This window comes from Lepidochelys olivacea (genome assembly GCF_965140295.1).
Source record: "Lepidochelys olivacea isolate rLepOli2 genome assembly, chromosome: 16".
Taxonomy (NCBI): domain Eukaryota; kingdom Metazoa; phylum Chordata; order Testudines; family Cheloniidae; genus Lepidochelys; species Lepidochelys olivacea.
The window spans coordinates 9,860,339-9,882,190 of NC_140426.1; the positions used below are offsets into that span (position 1 = coordinate 9,860,339).

A 21,852-nucleotide genomic window follows, 5' to 3' on the forward strand; every position below is an offset into this window, starting at 1 on the left:
GACCTTGGTCAAGTCATTTCTCTCCCTTACGTGTCTGTGTGTCCATTTGCAACGTGGGAATGATGCTACGCATTCACCGTTTGTAAAGAGATCTGAGGTCTAGAGGTGAAAAGCACTATGTTAAGTGCAAGGTATTTTTTTATTTTAAAAACTTTTGATGCTTATGATCTCTGCTTCTTATCCTTCCAAAAATTTTACCACATTAGAAGCTTCTGTGCTGGGGTTTTGACTACCAATGTTTTATATGGGGAGGGTTCAGGGTAGTTTGTAAGCATTATCAGGCTTTTTTTATTCCTTGTTTGTTTGTTTGTTCGTTCATCAAATTTAACACTGATTATTTGAAGGAATTGGCATGTTTTGCATTCCAGGATTTACCCTGAATTCTGATAGAAACGCATTGTGTCAGAGGGCAGTATGATTCCACAGGGGAAGCAAATGCAGAAGCATAACTCTGGTTTTCTCCAAGGAGTTGTCTGTGGTTTCATGACACGTGGAGTTACAAATATCAGGTCACTCTGGAAGATGAAGGATTACATCCAGAATGACACTGAGTATGAACTCTCTTCTTTAAGAGACCCCATGGATCAGTTTTCATCTTCTGCTCTGAAATGCTACAGCCACTGAGGCCATTCTTGTTGGTGCTGTGAATGTGTCCTGTCTTGCTTTAAATGGTATCAATGTAAAAGGAATTTGGCTTGTAAGGAGAGAGAAATATATACTGTGAAATGGTAGCTGATGCCATGATGACTGTTGCATTCAGTAACAACTCCCAAATCTTCACCTCTTTCTGTCCGTCATATATCAGGATTATTATATATTTGTCTGTAATGTTTCCCTCCTGAGATGGCATTTAGTTGGTGAATTTGTGGTGGCTATTCATTAATGTGAGCTAGGAGGATATAATCTAATCAGTTCACTGTCCATCAAAATACAGAAAGATAGAGTATCCCAAACATGAACACAGCCTAGTTTATAATATGTGCCCATGGCCAAGACCATGGAAGAGGGATTTTTTTCTCTTTGAAAATACCAGTCCATTTATGAGACTCGGGTACAGATTAATTTTAATATTACTCATTATTTGTATTACAGTTGCATGTAGAGGCTCCAGCTGAGATTGGAGACCCATCATGCAGTGGCTGAGCTAACAGCAATATGGTGTAAGAGTCCCTGTCCTGAATTGTTTACAATTTAAACAAATTGCAGCCTAAACAAAGGGCGGCAGGAAGAATTATAATCTGAAATGACACACAGAGCACAAGTGATTTGCCCAAGGTCACACAGGAAGGCAGTGGCAGAGTCTGGATTTCAACCCAGCCCTCCTGAGACCTAGTCCAGTGCCTTAACCTTCCTCCCTAATTTTGGTTGAATGGTTTGCCCTGCTTGAGAGAAAGTCCTGCGCCTCCCTGTATATCCCCCCAGTGTGAATGCAAAGAGGTTATAGGGAGATGCTGAGGCCTTGAAGAGGCTGTCCTCTAACTCATAGCGTGCATGGAATAACAGTTCAGGGATGAGAAAGTCCGGTGATGTCATCTGAGAGAAGATGGAAAAGAGGGAGGGGTGCATGGGAAGAGTGATCCTTCTTGCGGGGATGGGGTACGATATAAATAATAAAAAGCAGGCAGAGGAGACAAAAGAAGAGCAGATGGTGAAGAGAATTTAGAGAAACCGAGAGCGCGAGATGGCGGTTCAGGATGGACTGTGAGTATAACCAGCTGAACTGGTGGGTTTCTTTTAGCAAGGAGTTAGGTGAGAGCAGAACTGAGAGGGCCCTGAAGGTAAAGGATGAGGAAAACCAGAGAAGGGACTCGAGGAAGGTACCGATACCATTGGGGCAGCACAAGAAGGCTTCGATAGTCTTAAGTATAGCGTTGCCTGTAAACGTCCTTTGGGGATCATAGAATCATAGAATATCAGGGTTGGAAGGGACCCCAGAAGGTCATCTAGTCCAACCCCCTGCTCGAAGCAGGACCAATTCCCAGTTAAATCATCCCAGCCAGGGCTTTGTCAAGCCTGACCTTAAAAACCTCTAAGGAAGGAGATTCTACCACCTCCCTAGGTAACGCATTCCAGTGTTTCACCACCCTCATAGTGAAAAAGTTTTTCCTAATATCCAATCTAAACCTCCCCCACTGCAACTTGAGACCATTACTCCTCGTTCTGTCATCTGCTACCATTGAGAACAGTCTAGAGCCATCCTCTTTGGAACCCCCTTTCAGGTAGTTGAAAGCAGCTATCAAATCCCCCCTCATTCTTCTCTTCTGCAGACTAAACAATCCCAGCTCCCTCAGCCTCTTCTCATAAGTCATGTGTTCTAGACCCCTAATCATTTTTGTTGCCCTTCGCTGGACTCTCTCCAATTTATCCACATCCTTCTTGTAGTGTGGGGCCCAAAACTGGACACAGTACTCCAGATGAGGCCTCACCAATGTCGAATAGAGGGGAATGATCACGTCCCTCGATCTGCTCGCTATGCCCCTACTTATACATCCCAAAATGCCATTGGCCTTCTTGGCAACAAGGGCACACTGCTGACTCATATCCAGCTTCTCGTCCACTGTCACCCCTAGGTCCTTTTCCACAGAACTGCTGCCTAGCCATTTGGCCCCTAGTCTGTAGCGGTGCATTGGATTCTTCCGTCCTAAGTGCAGGACCCTGCACTTATCCTTATTGAACCCCATCAGATTTCTTTTGGCCCAATCCTCCAATTTGTCTAGGTCCTTCTGTATCCTATCCCTCCCCTCCAGCGTATCTACCACTCCTCCCAGTTTAGTATCATCCGCAAATTTGCTGAGAGTGCAATCTACACCATCCTCCAGATCATTTATGAAGATATTGAACAAAACCGGCCCCAGGACCGACCCCTGGGGCACTCCACTTGACACCGGCTGCCAACTAGACATGGAGCCATTGAGCCCGACAATCTAGCCAGCTTTCTACCCACCTTATAGTGCATTCATCCAGGCCATACTTCCTTAACTTGCTGACAAGAATACTGTGGGAGACCGTGTCAAAAGCTTTGCTAAAGTCTAGAAACAATACATCCACTGCTTTCCCTTCATCCACAGAACCAGTAATCTCATCATAAAAGGCGATTAGATTAGTCAGGCATGACCTTCCCTTGGTGAATCCATGCTGGCTGTTCCTGATCACTTTCCTCTCATGCAAGTGCTTCAGGATTGATTCTTTGAGGACCTGCTCCATGATTTTTCCAGGGACTGAGGTGAGGCTGACTGGCCTGTAGTTCCCAGGTTCCTCCTCCTTCCCTTTTTTAAAGATTGGCACTACATTCGCCTTTTTCCAGTCATCCGGGACTTCCCCCGTTCGCCACGAGTTTTCAAAGATAATGGCCAATGGCTCTGCAATCACAGCCGCCAATTCCTTCAGCACTCTCGGATGCAACTCGTCCGGCCCCATGGACTTGTGCATGTCCAGCTTTTCTAAATAGTCCCTAACCACCTCTATCTCCACAGGGGGCTGGCCATCTCTTCCCCATTTTGTGATGCCCAGCGCAGCAGTCTGGGAGCTGACCAGGTTTTTCTACAGTTTCGTACCGGAGCTCTGAGCAGTCATACTGCTCCCTTACATACAGTGCTACTCCCCCACCTTTTCTGCCCTGCCTGTCCTTCCTGAACAGTTTATAACCATCCATGACAGTACTCCAGTCATGTGAGTTATCCCACCAAGTCTCTGTTATTCCAATCACGTCATAGTTCCTTGACATCACCAGGACCTCCAGTTCTCCCTGCTTGTTTCCAAGGCTTTGTGCATTCGTATATAAGCACTTGAGATAACCTGTTGATTGCCCCTCATTCCCAGTATGAGGCAGGAGCCCTCCCCTCACAGACATTCCTGCCTGTGCTTCCTCCCGGTATCCCGCTTTCCCACTTACCTCAGGGCTTTGGTCTCCTTCCCCCGGTGAACCTAGTTTAAAGCCCTCCTCACTAGGTTAGCCAGCCTGCTGGCAAAGATGCTCTTCCCTCTCTTCGTAAGATGAAGCCCGTCTCTGCCCGGCACTCCTCCTTCATGGAACACCATCCCATGGTCAAAGAATCCAAAGCCTTCTCTCCGACACCACCTGCGTAGCCATTCGTTGACTTGACGATTCGACGGTCCCTACCCAGGCCTTTTCCTTCCACGGGAAGGATGGACGAGAACACCACTTGCGCCTCCAACTCCTTTATCCTTCTTCCCAGAAGGGACTGGTCTCATACGAAAGAAGAGAGGTTGGTAGCAGCACTACAATGCCTGATTCCCAACTGGTCGCTCCACAGCTCAGCCAAGCGAGCATCCCAAGCCAGTAGGAACCTAGAACATAATTTCCCAGCTCTCACTGACTTCCGTGGTAGATGTGGAGACTCAACCTCTTTGCAAATCAGACCACTTATTAATATGCACAAGTTGGTAGGCACCCAGATTTGAGACTACTGGGTCTAGCTTTCAGATACCATGGTTGTGGGCACTGTATAAATACTTAGAGACATTTGTGCCCACAGTTCTTAAATATTTTGGGCACCTGTGTGGAGAGCGAAATCACGGACGATCACTGCACACACCGCTCATTAAACAGGTGGGTCACTAGCACAAATAATCAGCAGGACTAGTTCATGTCCATGGCTCTTGGGACTGAAAAGCTGCCTCTGTTAGCTCTGTTGTGTTTTTATACCCAGGCGCTGCTTTATATTTTACCCACAACAGCGTCCGTCGGCATTACACGCATCCTGAAAGTCAGCCAGAACTTTCCAATTGCGCTTTTAAACATCACGCGCGTTACAGAGAATCCTGTTCAAGGATGAACTCCCCCGAGGTGGCTGTCATTCAGAAGAAATGTGCACCATATGATTCTATTTAAAAAAAAAAAAAACCTCAAAATTGCTGTGAACCGGGCCGGAACGTCTGTGGCTGGACGTCCACAAAGCATGAAGCCATGTGGCATTCATACCTGTTTGCAATGTTGTTCCAGTACAACATGCTGGATAATGGGCTCGACTTCAGAACAGTGTTTGAGTTATTTCTGTGCCAAGGCCGCTACCCTCAAATATAGCTGGGCAATATGGACAGAGAGCAGTTTGAGGAGTAATTTTCATTGCTGTTGCTGGTCCAGGGAAGGCTATTGATACAGACTGTGGCTCTTTGTTTTCTCTTCCACTCAGCGTGAAAGGAGGTGTTTTGTTTGGTTGTTTTTTTGCTGGCTGATAGAAGGCCTTATGAACGCTACCCCCTCAAGGTAAATTCTTCGGTAAACTGAGTCTGGTGTCAGCGCTTAGTAGAACATGACTTGCATTACAGAGTCACCAGTCACGTGTTGGCTTGGCTTGCAGGCTGTGCTCAGTAAAAATACCCAGGCCCAGAACGAATGTGTTGAATTGCAGTTTACCCTTGGGACTCAGGGTGTTTGCTTCCTGTTGCAATTGAAATCACCAATCTTGTTGATACAGGTGGTATATTTTGGGATCAGATCTTCAGGTGGTGGAAAGGCACATAACACTAATGATTTTAATAGAGCTGTGCTGATTTACAGTAACTAAAGATCTGAACTTTTATTAAGCTAGAGCAGTGGTTCTCAACCAGGGGTACATGTAGCCGCAGGGATACATAGAGGTCTTCCAGGAGTACAACTCCTCATCTAAATATTTGCCTAGTTTTACAACAGGCTATGTAAAAAGCACTAACGAAGTCAGTTCATACTAAAATTTCATACAATGGGTTGTTTATACAGCTCTATGTACTATACATTGAAATGTACGTACAATATTTATATTCCAGTTGATTTATTTTATAATTCTACAGTAAAAAAAGAGAGAGTCAGCAATTTGTCAGTAACAGTGTGGCTGTGACACTTGTATTTTTATGTCTGATTTTGTAAGCAAGTAGTTTTTAAGTGAGGTGAAACTTGGGGTACACAAGACAAATCAGACTCCTGAAAGGGTACAGTAGTTTGGAAGGGCTGAGAGCCACTGGACTAGAGAACTTGATGCAGAGCTTTTCCCCTTACTAAACAACTGAAAACAAAGATACACCACCCCCACAGCTGCTGCTGATATTTGTACTTCATCCTTTTCCTGAGCAAAAAGCTTTACAAACTAAAGATGGGTACTGTCAAATGGAGGAATTGGATCGCATTTTCCAAGGCTCCTAAGTACCATTTTAAAGTGATGTAGGCAGTCAAGAAACAGTCTCATTGATCATCAGTGGGATTTACACTGCTGAAATTCGTTCACCTGCACATCTACCAATGTGATATATGCCAGCAATGCCCCTCTGCTATGTACATTGGTCAAACTGGACAGTCTCTACTTAAAAGAATAAATGGACGCAAATCAGACGTCAAAAATTATAACATTCAAAAACCAATCGGAGAACACTTCAATCTCTCTGGTCACTCGAGATTACAGACCTAAAAGTGGCAATTCTTCAACAAAAAAACTTCAAAAACAGACTCCAATGAGAGACTGCTGAATTGGAATTAAGTAAAACTATTTTCCCATGTTTATTTCCCCCACCCCCCACTGTTCCTCAGACGTTCTTGTCAACTGCTGGAAATGGCCCACCTTGATTATCACTACAAAAGGTGATAATCCCTTTCTCTCCCCCCCCCCCTCCTGCTGGTAATAGCTCATCTTAAGTGATCACTCTCCTTACAGTGTGTATGGTAACACCCATTGTTTCATGTTCTCTATGTATATAAATCTCCCCACTGTATTTTCCATTGAATGCATCCGATGAAGTGAGCTGTAGCTCACAAAAGCTTATGCTCAAATAAATTTGTTAGTCTCTAAGGTGCCACTAGTACTCCTTTTCTTTTTGTGAATACAGACTATCATGGCTGCTATTCTGAAACCTGTCACTGCTGAAACTGTTTCGCTGTCCTATGGTGTGTGTCCAGCTCTGCCTTACTCCTATATAGCCAATAACCCAGTGCTTATGGCACTCAGCTGGGATGCGGGAGTCCTCTGTTCAAGTCTTACCTGATTTGGATCAAGGTCTCTTTTGTGTTTTGATGAGAAATTCCATCTTGCACCAAATCTTCTCTACAAAACTGACCCTTCATTGGAACAAGACTTTGTAGTGGGAATCAGCATTTTCCTGCAAAGAAAAGGAATCTGGCTTTTTCTACACTTAAAATCCTGCAGCGCCTCACTGTGGACACTTACTACTGCATGGGCGGGGTTCTCGGATTCCTGCAGTAAATAGACCTCCCCAAGAAGTGGTCGCTATTTTTCTTCCATCTACCTAGTTTTGTCTATACAGGGGATTTTAAGTTGGCTTAACTACTTCACTCATAGGAGTGGATTTTTCATGCCCCTGAGCAATGTAGCTGGGTTAAGTGTCCTAAAGTGGCCTTAATTCATCTTATTTTGAACTAAGAAAAACTGAATTAACGCCACTTTAATTTTAAATTCCCACCTGTCATTCATCCATATTAATTTTCCTGAGTGACTCCATGTAGACAGGCCCTGTGACAGTCATGCTATCGGTTTACACCCAGCCAGCAGCAAGGTCAGCCTTCCAGTTGAGTTATCTGCCTTCCAGCCTGTGTTTGCAGTATCTCTGCTTAGAAATACCTGTCCTATGACCAGCTTGGGGTATCTTCACAGGTCAAGATTGTCCTTCTATGCCAGGATCTTTGTAGGTGGAGTAGGGCAAACAAACACAGTTGAGTGACACAGCTCTTGTTTTGCTTTTCAGGGTTGCCGAGGGAGAGGCGGACCTCTGGGACCCAAAGGAGACAAAGTGAGTAAATTGGAAAACTCTTAAACTTCGTTAGATGTGGTTTAGGTCCAGGGGCAAATGCAGCTGACATTTCTTCTGATTAGAAACTGCCTGGTTAGCTTCTGAGATTCCTGCACACCAAGCCTGGTGGTCCAATACTTATACAATGATAATTCAGCTTTTGTTGGGATGTTTTCGAGCCAAATTCATACTTGTATCTTGAGACAGCTTTTCTGTACAAGCACAGTAGAGGAGTTTGAACTACTAATATTATTCTGAACTACCACTAGGTACCTTAAAAAGTATCATTATGCCCACTTCACAGATGGGGAAACTGATGCACAGAGCAGTAAAGTGACTTACCCAATACCATCCAGGGTCAGACTTGAGACTAGAAGCTAGGTCTCCCAAGTCCCAGTCTAGTGCTCTCTCTAGTAGACCACCCAGCTCTCTCTGTTAACAAAGACTCTGTAGACCTTAGGAATAGCCTTGTTGACAGAGCGAGACCCTGGATGTTCTATTGTGGAGGGAGGGAAGCAGGCATCACTCCAGTGTTGCTTCACGTTGTCTATTAGGTCTGAGACTTAGCTCCTCAGGGTACATCTACACAGCAAAAAAAAAACCCAGCAGTGAGTGTCAGAGCTCGGGTCAACTGACTCAGGATTGCAGGGCTTGTGCTGAGGGGCTATAAATAGCAGTGTAGACCTTCAGGCTCTGGCTGGGGCCTGGGCTCTGACACGCGTCCCTCGCGCTGGTCTCGGAGCCCAGGCTCCGGCCCGAGCCCAAATATCTACCTGGCTGTTATTGGCCTGTAGCACAAGCCCCGTGAGCCCAAGTCAGTAGATCCAGGCTCTGAGACTTGCTCCTGCAAGGGTGGCAGGGCACTACAGAGACCTATTCCAAAGGCTATGTCCCTGCACAGTGCCTCTTTTCCCAGCTTTAGAAATCCAAACTCTCAACCCTTAACATGGTTAAATCCCAGTCCTCGCAGCTGTGCTATCTGTGCACAGGGTGACTTTAAATCACCCCACGCTCCCTCTTGAAAAAGGAAGGAAGATGCCAGGGCAGTGCTTGAAACTGCAGCCAGCAGGCCCACATGGGGATGCTGGTTTCTCAGATGCGGCTTAAAATCTTGGCCGTTCTGCCACAGAGACAATGGTGATTTTGCTGCTTCAGGTACACAGGCCCTTCTCAACCTAGCCTCACTCAGCATAGTTTATCTGTCTGAACCTGGGGTGCCCCGCTCGATGTGTACAGACTGAGGGAAGTGGTTATTCGGCACTGGTGAGGCCACACCTGGAGTACTGCGCCCAGTTTTGGGCCCCCCACTACAGAAAGGATGTGGACGAATTGAGAGAGTCCAGCGGAGGGCAACGAAAATGAGCAGGGGGCTGGGGCACATGACATATGAGGAGAGGCTGAGGGAACTGGGCTTGTTTATTCTGCAGAAGAGAAGAGTGAGGAGGGATTTGAGAGCAGCCTTCAACGACCTGAAGGGGGGTTCCAAAGAGGATGGAGCTCGGCTGTTCTCAGTGGTGGCAGATGACTGAACAAGGACGAATGGTCTCAAGTTGCAGTGGGGGAGGTCTAGGTTGGATATTAGGAAACACTATTTCACTAGGAGGGTGGTGAAGCACTGGAATGGGTTACCTAAGGAGTGGTGGAATCTCCTTCCTTAGAGGTTTTTAAAGCCTGGCTTGACAAAGCCTTGGCTGGGATGATTTAGTGGGTGTTGGTCCTGCTTTGAGCAAGGGGTTGGACGAGATGACCTGAGGTCTCTTCGAACCCTAATATTCTAGGATTCTATGAATGTTCAGATCAGTGCTTTTAGAGATAATGGAGTGGTGATGGATTTATTTGTTAGTACATCTCAATGTCTCTCTTTGGAGCAAGAGCTGGGTAGAGATGTGTATGTGGAATGCAGTCAGGCTGCTCTCTTTTGTTAGTATCTTGGCGTTATAGAGCGAGATACAACTGCAATCTCCACCTTCAGCATTTCGCTCGAACTGCGTGTATTCTCTGTACGGTTTAGAGCTGGGTCAAGCCACATATTTCATTCCCAGCTCCTTACTTTCCCAGGGTGGTTTGGATCTCCGGGTTTTGGTTTATCCCATTTGGGTCACAGGAATTGGCCCAGTTGTTCAGATCTGAACTCCCCCTCAGTTGGGGTACGTGGTTTTGGTTCAGGCCCAGCTCTGGGTTTGTGTTGACTGAAAAATCCAAGCCTGTCTTAAAGGAGTCACTCTTCTCGTTCCTAGGGGCACCCTGGTGCAATGGGGAGAACAGGTCCCCCCGGAGATCCAGGCCCCCCAGGCATGCCTGGTGTACCTACCGTTGTTCTCTGGAGAAATTCAAAGGAAGACTGGCTGGCGTTCATGGTGAGTCTAGGACACGCCCTTTTCTGCTGAGAGCTGAGAAGGAAAGGAAAACTCAAACTGCTTGCTCCCCAGGGCAGTGCATTTTAGGGTGAACTGCACAGCATCTGGCTCCTCCTGAAAACCCATACCCCTGAGCAGAGAGGTGCAGCTGGAACTGGGGAGGTGGCTTTCTTGCCAGGGTAAAACGAAAATGGGACTTACAGTTTCTGCCTGGAAATAGTGTCACTTCAGTAACACCTGGCACCTGCGGCTCTCAAAGAGCTTCTGAGACACCAGTTGAGCCTCACATCGTCAGGCAGCAAATAAATTCTAAGACCTTCTGACAGCTGGGGAAACTGAGGCACAGAGAAGTTAATTGTCAGATTTTAAAAGCCTGACCTTCATGTTTGTGAATGCCTGCTCCAGCCTCAATTATGGCAGTGTTGGGTCAGAGCCTGGCATAGAATCCAGGAATCCTAGTCCCATGTCCTGTCCACTTGGCCACACAGCCTCCCTCTGAAGAGCCTACAATCTAATTTCCAACCTGGCCCTATGCCTGAGGGTAGTGGGGAGGGCAGGTGAGAGTTCTGGCAGTAAGAATGAGTGGTTTCTCAGCCTAGGCATGTTCATGTCTTCAGCACATCTGCATTTCTTTGATGATCTACTCACATCTTGTGAGCATCCAAGGAGAAGCTGGTCTTAAGGAGGCTCTTAGCATTGTCCTGCACAGTAAGTATTCCACGGGCCAGAGGATCAAAAAACTCATTGTCACTCAGAACACAAACTCTGGGGAGCAGTAAGAGATAACCCTGCTACCCCCAAGTCAGAAACTCCCCCCAGGCATCAGCAGCAAGGTTTGAACCCACGATCTGCCACACCAAAGCAGAGGACTCTACCAGTTAACCTAAAGGAGGAACTCTGCTAGCAGATAGTAACCATAAGCAATTAATCCTTTCTGTTGCTTAATTTATAATGAAAGGTGTCAGGGCTCAAGCAATTTTTTTTACATTCATAACCGATGCAGCAAGCCCAGAGGTGCCAGGGCTCAGCCCTAGCACAAATGAAGCACTGATCCTTTCTGTGGACCAGCCATGAAATGAAAAGAGGGGTTTGACACTCTGACCCAGTGCGCTGTGTCGGTGTGAGGAGTGCTGTATATTCTGGCACACGCGCTTTGATTAGTCATAACTTCACTGGCAGGCTTCCTGCAGTCACAGCAGCAGTGTCGCCAGGGGTAAATTCTGCAAAGCGGTGGAGCCCGTAGCAGCAGCCTCCCTGCTTCACGTACCCACCTCTTCCGGTTTGCCAAAGATCAACGCTGAATGAGCCGCCGCTGGGATTCCTCGGGAGGGCTAATCCGTGGTTTTCTATTTCAAGCATTAGGGGTTTGATTTTTTTTTTCCTTCCTAACCCACATTCCCAAACTTTGTCCTGGGGCAGGGGGAGGGAAAGCAATCCTGATTCAAACCACATGGAAAGAACAGCAAGACTCCTAAGGAGAAACATGTTTCAGGCCAGTGACAATTCCAATTGAAGCTGTCCTGGCATGAAATGGAAGCCGTATGTTTGGCATCTATTACTTTTCCTTTATTAGAACTGCATGCTGCTGCGACGTGATGTTAGGGAAAGTATATTAAAACATCAAAGGTCTTTAATGCTTTTTAAAGCCGCCATCGTATTCCCTGCTGGCTGTGATGCGTGCCAGCGGGGTTGCAGGCCGGGTCTGCAGGAATAGCACATGTTGCTATTTCAGAGCCTACCACAGCCCTGCTTTTTAGTGCTGAGCCAGTGTCCCCAAGCAGCAGCCATGATGTGTAGCCACTGGGCCAGCCACTCTACAAACTGGCTTTACAAACAAGCCTTCCAGCACTCCAAAGGGGGGGCCAACTGTTGATGTTAACCCGTGTTCCAGATGGGGAGTCAGGGACCAAGGCTTTATTGTAAGTAACTGGCCTGAGGCGATGTAGCAAGTCAGTGGCATAGCCAGGAATAGGGCTGTTGAAGGCCTAAATAGCCACAGTGGCAGAAAAATAATGAATTCTACAACTGACTGGAAGATTGTACCCCAGCTTTCAGGCACAGACCTGGCCATGGTAATCCACCTGTTCACAACATCCCAGGCTGGATTAATGCCCCTTGGATCTAGGAGTGAAGCCACTGCAGTCTGAAGAAGGTCCAGGTTGTACCAAATGCATCCACCTACCTGCTTAGCAACGCTGGTTGCCCTGAAAGCATCACCCCAGGCTCCCCATAGATTAGAATGCAGTTCTAGATCTCTGTTCTTATCACTGAAGTCCTTGATGGGGCTAGTCCTGAGATCAGTTTTCCTCCTGCTGCCGTGGCTTCCCATGACGGTTGCAGTTGACAGGATCAGCCAATAATCGGGGACTTATGGGTGCAGGAGGCAGGATGTTGGCAGAAGCTGGAGTGGTGCTATGGACCCCGTCCCCACAAGAGGTGGGAACAACCAGGGGCTTTACCAGGTTCAGAACTGATCTGTCAGAGTTAGCTTTTGTTGGGTTCCTATAGACGTCCCCGCACACCGACTATAATCTGCTGTTTCTCCTGCAGGCTGGGACAGAAGAGAGAGATGTTGTTGTTTCTGCTTGCGAGGTTCTCCGATGACAGGGGCCGCCAAAGACCCGAGATAGTCAGATGCAGAATCTCTGACTCCTAGGCTATGGGTATGTCTGCACTACAGTGGTACAGCTGCAGTGCTGAGCTACCCTACTGTGGTGTAAGCACTTCGCATAGCAATGGAAGGTGATACCTCAGAGGAAATAACACTTTGTGTGCTTAAACCCCTAAAGCAATGCCTTGCAGGGATCTGGAAAGATCTCTTTTTTCACTCTGCACTACTGATGTGTTGGCCATCCTGATTATTGGGTAAGAGGGGAAGGAATCGCCCGTGCTTAGGGTGACGAGATGTGAGAGACCCAGCTTGGATTCTCTGCTCTGCCAGAAACTTTCTGTGACACTCATGGCAAGTCCACTTAGCCTCTCCGTGCTTCAGTTCCCCAACTGTAAAATATGGATAACAGCACTGTGCTGCCTTGCAGGGTGTTGTGAGGAGCAATGCATTAATTACTGTGAAGTGCTCAGATATCACCATGATGGGGACTCAGTAAACACCTTAGAGTCATTCTGCTGAAGCATCGGCTATTGGTAGGGCCCTATCAAATTCACGGCCATGAAAAATGCGTCACAGACTGTGAAATCTGGTTTCCCCCCTGTGAAATCGGGTCTTTTGTGTGCTTTTACCCTCTACTATAGAGATTTCACGGGGGAGATCAGCCTTTCTCAAATTGGGAGTCCTGACCCAAAAGGGAGTTGCAAGGTTATTTTAGGGGGGTCATGGTATTGCCACCCTTACTTCTGGGCTGCCTTCAGAGCTGGGCGGCCGGCGAGCGGCGGCTGCTGACTGAGGCCCCAGCTCTGCAGGCAGCAGGGCAGAAGGAAGGGTGACAACACCACACTAGGCCACCTTTACTTCTGCGCTGCTGCTGGCGGTGGCTCTGCCTTCAGAGCCGGGCAGCGGGAGAGCGGCAGCTGCTTGGCAGGAGCCCAGCGCCGAAGGCAGAGCCGCCGCCAGCAGCAGCACAGAAGGAAGAGTCGCAGTACCGCAGGCCCCCCTACAATAAGCCTTACGACACCCCCCCACACAACTCCAGGACCCCTACCGTTACAACACTCTGAAATTTCAGTTTTTAATCGTGGAAATCATAAAAAAAATTTATTATTTTTAAAATCCTATGACCGTGAAATTGACCAAAATGGACCATGAATTTGGTAGGGCCCTAGCTATTGGCCACTGCTGCCATGGATAGACCAATGGTTTGACCTGGTGCGGCACAGCCTGTCTGTGTGGTCGTGTGTCGCCACCACAGGTCGATCAATTAACCGTCTAGGTTCCTAGCTGGCTCTGGGAAGCCATTGGAGCATGTACGTGAGGCGTACACTTTGTGACGCCAGCTCCATGTCCTGGCTTCACCTCTGCTAAGGGGAACCCACCTTTTATTATTCCAGACGGAGGTGTAGGGGAGAAAGGAGGGACAACGCAGGTTTCACAAAGCGAGCTTGTAACAAGAATGCTTCGTCACTGCTGCCAGCAGCTCCATCAGCCAAGTGCAGGTGTGCTGTAAAAGCAAGTGCTCGGGGTGGGGTGGAGGAGGTGAGGCCAGTACGTGGCGTCTCAGGGATGCGTTCCTCTCGGTGTGTGTTGGTTACATTCTTGGGTTGGGTGTTCTTGTAAACGTTACTTCCGCAGAAAGACGTCTTTCCCCTTTGTAAATAACATCAAAGAGGAAGGGATGGGTGGGGGAGCTGTGAAGGTGCCAACATGACTGGGGAGGGGAGTTCACCACATGGGAAATGCAAACTGATTTCAAGGCAGTGGGGCCACTGTTGCTTATGATCTCCTGTTAGCAATGTGTCAGTGGGGGAAAGGTTGGAGGGGAAGTGGAGAGATGCTTCTGGAAGAGGGGACGGGAGACATGCAGGTGCTTGGCAGGAGATGAGAGGGAATCCTCGGGACTATGAGCACTGCTTTTGATATTACTCATCACCAGCCAAGCCAGCAAAGGGATTTTTCGCATCACCTGTTTGGACATGAGCAGCGGCATTTCCATCAAAAAAGATAACCCAGCCCTGTGGACACTTGGGTCGTTCCTACAGGTGTTCTCCTGCTAGGTTAGTCTGCACCTGCTGTCACTTGAGTGAAGCCACTGAACTTCCCCAGCTCTCACTCACGGGTACCACGGAGAGCGTCCACTGCATGGCAGCCAGATGTTGTGATGCAGCATGTTTGTGCCGCGACTCGTGTTGCATTGGAGAGGGGAGGTTTGTGCCATCCAAGATGTTGGCTGGGTCCATCAAGGGTCTATATAGCATCTGTTGTTTTCATTCCTAGATAGTGAAGAGATTGTTGCTTCTCCTATTAAGGTAGAAGGAATGTGAATACTTTACTTATCCCTTCTTGTGAGGTCACAATTCTGTATTTATTACAGATTGGGAGCAAACCCAGCACGTGGAATCTGAACCTTTCAAAATTTCTGAGAAGCTTGGACTTGGGCTCCCTAGATCCAAATCTGCCTCTTTGATTTTTGTTTTGTTTTGTTTCAGGCCAGATCAGAACTATAAGGGAGGGTGAATTTCAGGTTTGGATGATGCCAGACTCCTCCCGAGAATTCAAACTGGCTGAAATGGCATGAGGTTTGCGCTGTTTATCCAAACTCTTGGCTAAAGCCAACCCAGCATCCACACCATTCTGATTGCCTACTGCCACAGACCAGAAATTCAGTAAATAACTAATATTGATGATAGAATTACAGAAGTTAGAGATGGATGAAACCTGTGGGTTTATCTAATCCCCATCTCCTTTCCATTAAAGGGCAAACCTCATAATGTGCATTTGGGATAGGCCACCTATGTGATCAGTTGCCTTTCCAGTTCTCATCTGCCTGCAAAATGGGGTGAAGTGACATCTTAGTATTGGAGTTAGAACTCCATGGTATCTCCGTATTGTCAGAACTGTGACATTCCTGGTTCTGAACTCTGTCCAGATATAGCCACACTTTTCTCCCACCTGCACGTAGTGCCAGTTTTATTTAGAGACATTTTGTATTAAAGCTCCTGGTTTGGTCTCATGCACTTGCATTCTGTTTGTTTAACATGCCTAAACTCTATCACTTAAAAATATTGTCCAAAGCCATATTTCTTCTGAGTATCGTGAGCCTACAGTACACAGTGGTATTGTCGTTGGAGGGAACAGATGGTATCTGTAACAGGGTTTTGGAGACTGATTCTCTAGTGCTCTGTGTTCTCGGCAGAGATGGTGTATTCTCTTGCTACATGTGGCTGCTGAACAAAACATGGACCCTTGTGTATCATGGGACCCAGTGGCTGGCCCCTTGCTCTTAGCCATTTGCTACTCTTCAGGTGAAAAGAGCTATTAGGAAAGATAATGCTGAGTAGTTGAAAGGCCACCCCAGTAACTGCAGTGGTGGAGGATGTGATGGATTGGACCCCCTCCCCCTTATCCAGGATGCCACCTGATATACTGGGGGTTCACTGAGCCTCTCCTGTTCCTCCAGCCTGGATTCCCTCTCTGTTTTGCTGAATTAGGCTTTCTGGCCTATTGCAGCGCACACACACACAGGTAGGGCCACACGCAGCTGCAGACATAGACTGAAGTCAGCTCTGTGTGAGAGGACTTACCCGGCACTCATGTGCACACCCCTTTTGCGGGATAAACTCTAAATAATACTGTCTTGCGCTGTATAGAAAGATCTGCGCGGCACAAGCTCATAAAAATTTGCCCTTTCCCTCAATGTGGAGACAGATGTGCATAGCTTCTTGCCGCCCCTTCCCCCCAATATGAATTCCACAAACTGGGTTATGTTATATACAAGAAATACGTTTATTAACTACAAAAGGTAAATTTTACGTGATTATAAAGGATATCAAACATATCAAAGCAGATTACCTTAGTAAATAGACAAAAACAGAAAACTGAGCTTAACACGCTCTTTTGCTGTGACCTGGGTCAAACAGTTCCCATGGTGTAGTGCTGTCTCTGGGAGGTTTCTATTGTACACAGTTCCTGGGGCAATCCTTGTACTTGTGTGCATTTCCTCAGTAAGCCATTAACATTGTTTGGCCTTTTTACTGTCGTACCTGAAAGGCTGCTTGTGGGTGTTTTCAACCTCAGGACATATTTCAGCAATACATACATAGTCAAACTTCATAACTTCACACATGACGATAGCACATACAGTCTAATGAGATATTACTGTCTAGCAGATCAGGACTTTTAGAATGACACCTCACAAGGCATGCTTTGTATAAGACATATTCTAATTACATGACAGTGGTGAATATGGGGTGTCAAGGTGTAACAGAGGAGATTTAGCTTTAGGCTCGCGTAATGATACTGTTACAGCTTTGCTGGCAAGGAAGAATATGATGTATATTGAAACAAATGCAAAGTGTAACAATGCATCCACACTCCAGATTGACAGGCTACACACTCACTGATCTCTTTGTCAGTGTAATACGGGAATCTTCATTTTCCCTGCAACTCTTTTGTTGTGAGGTCACAGCTGACTTTGTGTAACCATCGGAGCTCACCTGGGTGGCTCTGAAATGTTCTGTTGCTCGGGAAGTGGCTGTTCTCCTGAGAGAGAGAGAGAGAGAGAGAGACTTCCTTGAGACCTTGGATGACCTCAGAGAAGGCACCAGGTTGGTGTAGTCCACACAACATGAGGTTTTCATATATTCCCTGAGGTTTGGTTGTTTTCAGGCTCAGCCTTTCAAAGTTTGTTTGGCCAGCTCGCTCAGCTACTGATCTGGCTTTTAAAACTTGGTGGGGTTTTTTTTTTCCAGAACATTGTTCCTTTATTACTTGGGGGAAACAGGTTTTCCACTATCCATGATGAGCCTTGAGGACTCCCTCCCCTTGCAGTCTTTCTGGCCTTTACCCCCTTTTCTCACTCTTAAAGCCCCCCACTAAGCCTTCTGAGTGGGATGGTTTGGTCAGGGCTCCTTTCTACAGTGAAATCAGTAGAAGAGTGAGGGTACGTCCCATGCTTCCAACAGCCAGGGCCAGCTCCAGTGTTTTTGCCGCCCCAAGCGGCAAAGAAACCCAAAACTTGCCGCCGAACAGGGAGGCGGAATCCTGGCCGCTCAACCCGGAGGTGGAGTGATGGTGCGGCCACCGAATCGCCGCCAGTGAGCGAAGAGAAGAGGCGTGACCCTGCTGCCGAATTGCCGCCAAGCACGAAACACACTGTGACGGAGCGACTGCCGAATTCCCGCCGCTGCCGAGGGCAGGTTGCCGCCCCAGAGCCCGACATCCTGCTGCCCCTTTACATTTGCCGCCCCAGGCACCTGCTTGGTTCGCTGGTGCCTGGAGCTGGCCCTGCCGACAGCACATCTGTTGCCTTCTGCTTGGAGTACTGCTACCTGGACCATTAGGCAGTTACTGTTGCTTTTGACTAATGCGGAGCAGTAGCCTGTCCTGTGCTGAGTGAGAATGAGCCTGAGAATCCAGTGAGGTCTTTCTCTGATGGCAGTGCGGTGCCCAAAGTGGTGGGACTGGGAGGACAACGCTGTGCTGAAGCGCTGGTGAGCTAGCAAGCTGCAGAACCCAGGAGGCAGGTGGTAATTGCTACAGAACAGCTGCAGTCAGATCCATGAATTAGCTCTTCGTTTCTTTCTCGTTCTCTCTGTCTTTTCCAGTGAAACTGCTCCAGCATAGTAACGTTATTTATATGATGATACTGGGGCAGTGGCGATGAGGTTCAGCAGGTAACACTGTAGTGATCACACAAGTTACCCTGGAGCTGCCGTTGTTGCCAGGCTGTTACTGCCTAGATTCTGCAGCGCATCTTAGGGTAACCATTTAAATAGCTTGGGACCAACCTGGACCACGTCTTGCTCCAGTTACATTAGTGAAAGGACCACGGCAGATCCCTGAGAGAAGGAGAGTCAAAGGGGGGTTGCTAGCAAATGAAGGGTACGTTTTTTCTCCTCTCTAACAAAATATTCTGGAATGTTCTAGAACTCTGCTTCTGATAAGCATCCAGAGGGTGGAATACCATTAAAAGAAGTCTAGATGGCCTCCCTACACCCCTCTCCCGCCCCAAAAGACATTTCTGCCTATACTGTTCCCATGCTCCGAGAGCAGTTTCCTACCAGGAGGCAACAGGGCTGGCCCTTCCTGATGTTCTCTTGTGATAAACATTACACAATGCAGACCCTAATATGGAGATGTCTCCTAGAGCAGAAGGTAAAAACATTCATTAGAGTGGGGAGTTCTTTCCACTGATCAGAAGCGGTTGCGGTCATATCTAATTGCACTTAAATTGTTTCAAGATGATCTAGGGCTGCGTGACTCTTGGCAGGAATCACTGCCATGGTCTGGTTCCAGGCCTTTTGTTGACAAGTCTCTCACAGGACTCCTGAGGGGAGAAAAAAGTCCCTGGTTGAGTGTCAAGGTGTCACTATGGATTAAAACTAGTTAAGCAATGGCCAAATAGCCAACAGAGTTGAGATGGGCAGTTTCTTGTATCAGTAAGAACTTTTCATAGACACTTAGATTTCAAGGCCAGAAGGAACCATTGTGGTCATCTAGTCCGACCCCCTATATAACACAGACCAGGGACCTTCCTCCTTACTAATGGGGGATCTCCATGGTTGATATTGGGACCATTTACGGCTGATTTTAAATAATGATTTGGAGGAGGATGCTAGCAGTGAGTTGGAGACATGTGCTGGAGCCTCTGAAGCCTTAGGGATAGGGGACAGGCCATGGTGAACGTTGAGAAATTACAGCTGGATTCAGCCAGCAACACCCTGGCTGGTGAAATTCAATGTGGACAAATGTAGGGTGGCAAAAACCAGTCTAAGCATACCTGTGTCCATGGACTCTGAACCTGAGGCTTCCTCTGGGAAAGTGTGGAGACCTAGGAGTCAAGAGGAATGGGGAGATGAGAGCACCTAATGCGGTCTTGGGATGCATCAGGTGAGGTATTTCCGGAAGAGACAAGGAGATGCTAGTACCGTTATACAAGGCACTGGTGAGACCTCATCTGGAATATTGTGTGCAGTTCTGGTCTCCCATGTTTAAGAAGGATTAATTCAAACGGGAACAGGTACAGAGAAGGGCTACTAGGATGATCCGAGGAATGTATACTTGTCTTATGAAAGGAGACTCAGTGAGCTTGGCTTGTTTAGCCTAACTAAAAGAAGGCTGAGGGGAGATATGATTGCTCTCTATAAATATATCAGAGGGATAAATACCATGGAGGGAAAAGAATTATTTAAGCTTAGTACCAGTGTGGACACAAGAACAAATGGATATAAACTGGCCATCAGGAAGTTTAGACTTGAAATTAGACGAAGGTTTCTAACCATCAAAGGAGTGAAGTTCTGGTACAGCCTTCCCAGGGAAGCAGTGGGAGCAAACAACATATCTGGCTTCAAACAAAGCTTGATAAGTTTATGGAGGAGATGATATGATGGGATAGCCTAATTTTGGCAATTAATTGATCTTTGACTACTAGTGGTAGATATGCCCAATGGCCTGTGATGAGATGTTAGATGGGGTGGGATCTGAGTTACTACAGAGAATTCTTTCCTGCCTGTCTGGCTGGTGAGTCTTGCCCACATGCGCAGGGTTTAGCTGATGGCCATATTTGGGGTCGGGAAGGAATTTTCCCCCAGGGCAGATTGGTAGAGGCCCTGGGGGTTTTTCGCTTTCCTGTGCAGCGTGGGGCACAGGTCACTTGCTGGAGGATTCTCTGCACTTTGAAGTCTTTAAACCACAATTTGAGGACTTCAATAGCTCAGACATAGGTTCGGGGTTTGTTACAGGAGTTGGTGAGTGAGATTCTGTGGCCTGCGTTGTGCAGGAGGTCAGACTAGACAATCATAATGGTCCCTTCTGACCTTAAAGTCTATGATTCTATGATCTGGACGAAGATTTCCACCTAATAGTATGCCTCTCAAGTTATGAGAAGCAAATGAGAGACTAAGGGGTAGGTTCCATTAGAATGACAATCACACTCCTTTATCAAATTAGGATATAGTTGACATTGCAAATGTTTTCAGAAGACTGGAGAAGTCACTTGGCATTGCTGTACTCAGAAGTCCATGGTTATGGGGTTATACTGAAAACCAATCACTCCCTTTTTAACCTTGCCCCATAACTTGAGGTCAAGAGGTCATGCTAGGAAGTGAATGGCTGGTAAATTTAGAACAAAGGAAACTATTGCTTCATGAAAGGTAGTTAACCAATAGGGATTTACTGCCACAAAAAGGCAGGGTCAATTCTGTGGTTGGGTAACTTTGTGATCGTAATAACTTTGATCTGAAGTAAAGGTGGAGTTAATCAATTGTCATGCTTCAGTGCATAAATTGGTCCCCAGTGAGAGGCCAGGAAGGGATTTTTTTTTTGCACCAGTGTTCAGTATGGCATTGTGGAATTAGCTAGATGCTGCATGGGAGTGTATCACTGACCTACGAAGCATCCTGTATTAGCCACAATAAGAGGCAGGATTCAAACTAGTTGGCCCGTCACTGTGACCTCGCTCAGTGCTGGTGTTCTGTCACGTATAGTGTCTGCACTAATCGTTCCACTTTTCTGCTGACCAGAGCTCCTTCAGGCAAAGAGCTGCTTAAAATGCAGAAAGCAATCGATTTTCCTTGGCTTCTGAGGCCTGGATTCAGTCTGTATTCAGGGTTCAATTCTCTCTTTTGAAGTTTAACGAAACAGCGTCACAAGCCCCCAGTGCACCTGAGTTCACTGCTTCAGAAGCCATGGGGAGAAAGCATTGGCTGCATGCCAGTTCCTCCAGAGCCTCCACAAAAATAGCTCTGAAGAGGCTTCTGAGGGAAATGAGACTCCGCTGCAGTGGGCCACAGCCTGGCTTGACAGGCTGTCAGGGATTTTGCACATTTGCTCACATTAATCAATTTGGGATAAACTTTAAAGGAGCCGAAATGCCTGGTGCAGCATTAGAGCTAGTTAAATGTACCCATCCATCATCTGTCCAAGAGCCCTGCTTATTGCTAGAAATATTTCCATATGGTGAAAGACCTTTGTTTGTTTTTGTAAATGAGCTCTCTTAGACTCCCCTCCTTCTCTCTCCTCCTATATGTCCAACGAATAATCTGGGAAGGGGGCGGATTTCTCACAACCTTGAAGACTTGAGCTGGGTATACAGCTGGGCAATGGATGGCAACCCAGTCCTATCAATGGTGTTTGGTTTCTGTTTGGAAA

At 47.1% G+C, this 21,852-nt stretch overlaps 1 protein-coding gene across 1 annotated transcript in view; it reads left to right on the top strand.

The window, feature by feature from the left end:
- Positions 1-21,852, top strand: part of LOC311531889 (uncharacterized protein) — a gene marked incomplete at its 5' end in the record, with an annotated part of 258,086 nt that overhangs the window by 128,949 nt on the left and 107,285 nt on the right. Inside the window, 2 exons of the mRNA XM_084649723.1 lie at positions 7,690-7,734; positions 9,972-10,091. Of these exons, the coding sequence (XP_084505849.1) occupies positions 7,690-7,734; positions 9,972-10,091 (165 nt within the window). The remainder of the gene's footprint in view (positions 1-7,689; positions 7,735-9,971; positions 10,092-21,852) is intronic.